General features: G+C 45.6%; 1 protein-coding gene across 1 annotated transcript; it reads left to right on the forward strand.

Annotated features, from left to right (window-relative positions):
• The first annotated feature begins 1,385 nt into the window (after positions 1 to 1,385).
• LOC121982568 (beta-xylosidase/alpha-L-arabinofuranosidase 2-like) lies at positions 1,386 to 4,434 on the forward strand. The gene is made up of 7 exons (XM_042535721.1): positions 1,386 to 1,908; positions 1,984 to 2,265; positions 2,333 to 2,502; positions 2,583 to 2,680; positions 2,754 to 3,104; positions 3,180 to 3,596; positions 3,685 to 4,434. The coding sequence occupies exons 1-7, from the start codon at positions 1,489 to 1,491 to the stop codon at positions 4,254 to 4,256; spliced, it is 2,310 nt and encodes a 769-aa protein (XP_042391655.1). The 5' UTR covers positions 1,386 to 1,488; the 3' UTR covers positions 4,257 to 4,434.
• Positions 4,435 to 6,000: the final 1,566 nt, after the last annotated feature.

Raw genomic sequence — 6,000 nt, forward strand, 5'->3', positions numbered from 1 at the left:
AAATGTCATGATTAATTAACACACTTAGAATATATATTTAATAAAGAATATAATTAATGGAAAATTATATTCATGGTTGATGAGTGTATAACTGTCCCTTTGTTTGCGTGATGACTTTAAGGACTTGAAAACAGGAGACGTCTTTTGGCATTAAGTAGAGAATCGTAGTAGCCCGTGAACTATGTTTTGGGAAGGTTACAACTTACAAGATGTGCTTGACTTGCTACCTTTTCTTGTGGGAAGATGCCTTTTGTTCTTTAGCTTTGTTGTGGAATTGTCCATGGCAAACGAAGGCACTGGCATGCAAGTATGCAACATGCCAATAATTCAACTAGTCAAATAATATATTAAACTATTTATAGATCTGATTATCTGTTGACTCGGTTACACGAGCTTGAATCGAAAGATGATATGAAAATGGACCAATGAGGATCAATTTGTGCTCGGTCCAGGTCGACCTACTTTAACAGCCGATCTACATGGCCCGAGACTTCCCATGAATGACCAGAAACGCAAAATATAAATTAAGAATGATAAATGCACCGATCATGTTTTTCTACGGCGCCTCAATTTGATAGATGTACGAGCATGCTGCATGTGCTATTTAATCGACACACGCGGACCAGTTTTACTGATTTGTCTACATCGCAAGGTTTCAATTTTCAAACCAATTATAAGTTAAGTTTTAGCCTTAAAAGCCTTTTAAAATTATGTTTGTTATCTTTTTTTTTTTTCCTTTATGAAGCAACAATTATTCATAGGCGTAAACCCTTTATAAGTACAATCACAGGGAATTAATAATGTTTTTTTTTTCATAAAGATAAGTTTTTAGATAATACTCACAGGTCGTCTGTAACCTACTGCCATTCTGCATGGAGGCCGCTGGCTCACGGCATGTGTTGCATGGCTGCTACTGCGCTCAATAGTTAGCAGTCTTGGAATATCTGCTGCCCTGCTCTATGCCTTTTGGAATATTATTTTATTTTATAGTTTTAAAATCCATTTCGCTTCCATTTTATAATGTGTAAAACCTGTTTATTTTAAGATTTATAGTTTTGAAAAATAATTTCAGAGGCTAATAAAAATTCTTTACAAAACAATGAATAAAATCATCGTCATGCACACACATATCATTTTTCTTTCTTATTTCCATCCGCGTTTCGCCCCTATTTAGCCAAGAGATCGTCATCGGAAGAATAAATCCACCGTTCATGATCCATCTATAACATTCACGCGGTCGACATCGGTGGAGCTACCTAGCTCACGGGCGGTCACCTCACTTCCAAACAAACATCATCCCCTTGGCCCGCGCCTACCACTGATTTAACTCACTTGGATGGATCTCCAAGAGAGTTTTTCGGAAATAAAACAAAAAAAAATATTATATATCCCCGCTTCAGGAAGAAAAAGAGAGCCCTGTAGTAAAAAGAGGAAGAGGAGTCGAGGAGAAGGCGGTGGTGGAAGGCGGTGGTGGACGTCGGGAGAACGATGGGCGAGCCATCAAAATCCCATCTTTTGATAACTCTGTTCTGCGCTGTCTGCTTCCTTCGCTCCGCCTCCAATGGCGTGGCCGCCCAAACCCCGCTCTTCGCCTGCGACGTGACGTCGGACCCGACCCGGGCCACCTTCCAGTTCTGCAACACCTCGCTGGGGACGGCTGAGAGGGTCAAGGATTTGGTCAGCCGGCTGACGCTGCCGGAGAAAATCGGCAATTTGGTGAACAAGGCGACGGCGGTGGCGCGGCTAGGAATCCCGAGCTACGAGTGGTGGTCCGAGGCCTTGCACGGTGTGTCCTACGTCGGCCCCGGCACGCATTTCTCCTCCCTCGTCCCTGGCGCCACCAGCTTCCCCCAGGTCATCACCACCGCCGCCTCCTTCAACACTTCCCTCTTCCAAGCCATCGGAAAGGTGAGATTTTTATGCAATGCGACGGTGCTTAGCGTGGTTTAGATGCTTCGATCTGAAAGTATCGATGTGTTTCAGGTGGTATCGACTGAGGCCAGGGCAATGCACAATGTAGGTCTCGCAGGGCTCACATTTTGGAGCCCGAACGTCAACATCTTTAGAGATCCAAGATGGGGAAGAGGGCAGGAGACCCCTGGGGAGGATCCTTTGCTGAGCAGTAAATACGCCACTGGTTATGTCAAGGGCTTGCAGGAAGCTGATGACCCTGACAAGCTCAAGGTTGCCGCTTGCTGCAAGCATTACACTGCCTACGACGTCGATAACTGGAAAGGCATCCAACGCTACACTTTCAACGCAAAGGTGACTGCCAGAACTATTATCTCGAGTACAATGTGAAGCAGGTTTTGAACAATATCTCTGTTTATAGGTCACGAAGCAAGACATGGATGATACCTTCCAACCACCATTCAAGAGCTGTGTGATAGATGGGAATGTGGCCAGTGTTATGTGCTCCTACAACCAAGTCAATGGAGTGCCTACTTGTGCTGATCCAGACCTCCTTGCTGGAACCATCAGAGGAGAATGGAACCTCAATGGGTCTCATCTAATTACTAATCCTCCTCTTAATTAATAATCTCTTCTTTAATCTTCTTTTGATGCTGAACTCAAAATTACAGATACATTGTCACAGATTGTGATTCAGTGAATGAGCTTTACTATCACCAGCACTACACCAAGACTCCAGAGGATGCCGCAGCCATCACAATCAAAGCAGGTTAAGATATTTCTTGGAGATTTGAAAATAACCACTTATATATGAACTTAGCTCTGCTAATTGATCTCTACAGGGCTTGATCTCAACTGTGGCTCGTTCTTGGGCAGCCACACCTTGGCCGCCATCCAGGGTGGGAAGCTGGCGGAGGAGGACGTTGACAGGGCCATCACCAACAACTTTGCCGTCTTAATGAGGCTTGGTTTCTTTGACGGCGATCCCCGAAAGCTTCCCTATGGCAGACTCGGCCCTGGCGACGTGTGCACGGCCGCGAACCAGGAGCTCGCCCGCGAAGCCGCACGGCAGGGCATCGTCCTCCTCAAGAACGACCATGGGCACCTCCCTCTTGACGCCAAGGCCATTAAATCGTTGGCGGTGATCGGACCCAACGCCAATGCCACCTTCACCATGATCGGAAACTACGAGGGTAAAAGGATGCTCTGTTTTAAGCCCCGAAACAAAAGCTTGCTCTGTTGCTTCTAATACGGTTAATATGTTTCAGGCACACCGTGCAAGTACACCAGTCCGCTCCAAGGTCTCGGGGCAATCGTCAAGACTGTCTACGCGCCGGGTTGCACCAACGTGGGCTGCTCCGGCAACTCCCTCCAGTTGGACGCCGCCGTAGCTGCCGCCTCAGCGGCGGACGCCACCGTCCTGGTTGTCGGAGCCGACCAGTCAATAGAGAGGGAGAGCTTCGACCGGTTGGACCTCCTCCTCCCCGGGCAGCAGACGGCGCTAATCACGGCGGTGGCCAAGGCGGCCAAGGGCCCGGTGGTCCTCGTAATCATGTCCGGTGGCCCGTTTGATATCACTTTCGCTAAGAGCAACGATAACATCCCCGCCATTCTGTGGGTGGGGTACCCCGGGGAAGCCGGCGGCGCGGCCATAGCCGACGTGCTCTTTGGATACTTCAATCCATGTAAAAAATAAATCCTCAGTTTTCTCTGTAGAACTCAAAGTTTCAAATTGATCGGTCAGGAAAAATAATTGATATAAACGCTCTGCAGGTGGGCGGCTGCCGGTGACGTGGTACCCCGAGTCCTTCGCCGACGCCGTCGACATGACCGATATGCGGATGAGGCCTGACCCATCGGTCGGATACCCCGGACGAACCTATCGCTTCTACACCGGCGAGACCGTATACAACTTTGGCGACGGTCTCAGCTACACTGACTACACCCACCACCTCGTCACCGCCCCCAAGCTCGTCTCCATCCCACTCGACGACAATCATGCCTGCCGCTACCAGCGCTGCATATCCCTCCCTGTCTCCGAATCTGGCTGCTCCGGGCTCTCATTCGACGTTCGCCTGCGGGTGCGCAACGCCGGAGGCACCTCCGGCAGCCACACCGTGTTCCTTTTCTCGACGCCCCCGCGGGTGCACAACGCGCCGATGAAACATTTGCTGGGGTTCGAGAAGGTGTACCTGCAGCCTCGCGCGGCGGCGGAGGTGGTTTTTACGGTGAACGTCTGCCGGGACTTGAGCTTGGCGGACGAGGTTGGGGAGAGGAAGGTGGCATTGGGGGCACATGTTTTGCACGTGGGCAGCCTGAAGCACTCGCTGAGCTTGAAGATTTGAGGGTGTTACGTTGTGTAGTTTGATTGATTTAAGAATAAGTGATCCACGTGTGTGGTGAAGATTTGAATCCAATTATCTTCCAATTCCAAATTGTAATTTGAATTTATCTTCTATTGTGACATTGTGTAAGGGGGGAAAACCAAGTGTTTATGGATTGCTGCATAAATTTCTTAGGCCACATGCGTAATGATGCCGAAATTGCTGGAATTATTTCCCATCAAAAATAAAATCAATAAAAAAAATTTATTTTTTATTTTTTGCCTTCGTGATTGACTTAACAGGTAATAATAATAATAATAATAATAATAATAATATAATTTACTCATGCTCATGTCAATACAAAAGAGATAAATTATGGATAATTATTAATTTTGAATAATTGAATAATATATAGAAAAAAAAATAAGTACTAACTATTAGTCGATATTTGACCCAGACTTTGTGATGACAACACCACTATACGTTAGTCAGTTATTCATCTCGAGGAGACAAATGAGTGCATGAATAATGATTGTAGAGGTGAGGTCAAATCTTGACGGAAAAATTTCATCACCCTTAGCTAGAACTCCGTTAGACAATTTTAAAAGAATCACGAGTGATATCATTATTTACCGTAATAAATAAAATTTTATATTAACAACCAATAGCACCTCTAAGAGGGGATGGGATGTGAACCCATGTGTAGGGAACTAGAGCACTAAACACGTAGAAAGCGCAGCGAAAAATAACTAGTTCTTTTCTAGAAGATCCATGCGAAGGAAAACTATATACTAAGTTTTGTTAAAAGGAGGTATACCTTTGGTGCATGAACACAAACTCCCGGCAGCTAGGATCTCAGTATGATCACGTGTCCGTGCTTTTTTCGGTATCCACACGAACAAGTCTTCCGTTTATCTCACGAACTCAAGAAGTGGAGAAAAATGTCAACTAAATGTTGTGCTAATAACCTCTTTGGAAGATTCGACCAAGAGTGGAAGAGGAGAGAAGAAGAGCAAGAACACACACAAAAAAAAATGAAAATGAATCAAAACCTCTTTTGTACTCATTCATGAAATTGTCTTAATGTGATATTAATATTTATCTTCATCCAATGCATGAGCAATTCAAAATTGACCACTTTTCATTCAATGCATGATCAATTCTAAATTAAACACTTCTGTTGGATCGAAAAGAATTTAGATATCTCCATAATGACATGATATTGTCTATTTTGGGTCTAAGCCCTCATGATTTTGTTCTTGGACTCTACCCAAAAGGTCTCATGCCAATGGAGATATTTTTCCTCTTATGAACTCATGATCTTTACCATGTGTTTTCAATATGGGACTATGTTTGCAACCTTGAAACCCTAACATCCATAGACTTCCCACGTCCAATCCTTGACCCACCAGGTCTTCCTACCCCTCGGTCCACCCGACCTACTAGGACTTCCTTGCCTAGTCCAATCCTCAATCCTTTACCATGTGTTTTCAATATGGGACTATGTTTGCAACCTTGAAACCCTAACATCCATAGACTTCTCACGTCCAATCCTCGACCCACCAGGTCTTCCTACCCCTCGGTCCACCCGACCTACTAGGACTTCCTTGCCTAGTCGCAACTAGAACTTTTTGCCTGATGTCTGATCCTCTTGATCCGAACATAGGAGCCCCCACTTTCTTTGTTCAAGGTCAATATTGTACCCACATGGTTCAATCAGACCATAGCTCTTGTGCACAGTCGGTGGTTAACCTTCTGGCAGTCC

The sequence above is a fragment of the Zingiber officinale genome, chromosome 1B (assembly GCF_018446385.1).
Source record: "Zingiber officinale cultivar Zhangliang chromosome 1B, Zo_v1.1, whole genome shotgun sequence".
Classification (NCBI taxonomy): Eukaryota; Viridiplantae; Streptophyta; class Magnoliopsida; order Zingiberales; family Zingiberaceae; genus Zingiber; species Zingiber officinale.

Excerpts from the sequence above, each read along its gene's own strand:
- LOC121982568 (XM_042535721.1), top strand. The coding sequence starts at position 1,489 with ATGGGCGAGCCATCAAAATCCCATCTTTTGATAACTCTGTTCTGCGCT. Across the intron at positions 2,266-2,332 it reads GCTACACTTTCAACGCAAAG|GTCACGAAGCAAGACATGGA; the intron begins GTGACTGCCAGA and ends CTCTGTTTATAG. Across the intron at positions 3,105-3,179 it reads CATGATCGGAAACTACGAGG|GCACACCGTGCAAGTACACC; the intron begins GTAAAAGGATGC and ends AATATGTTTCAG.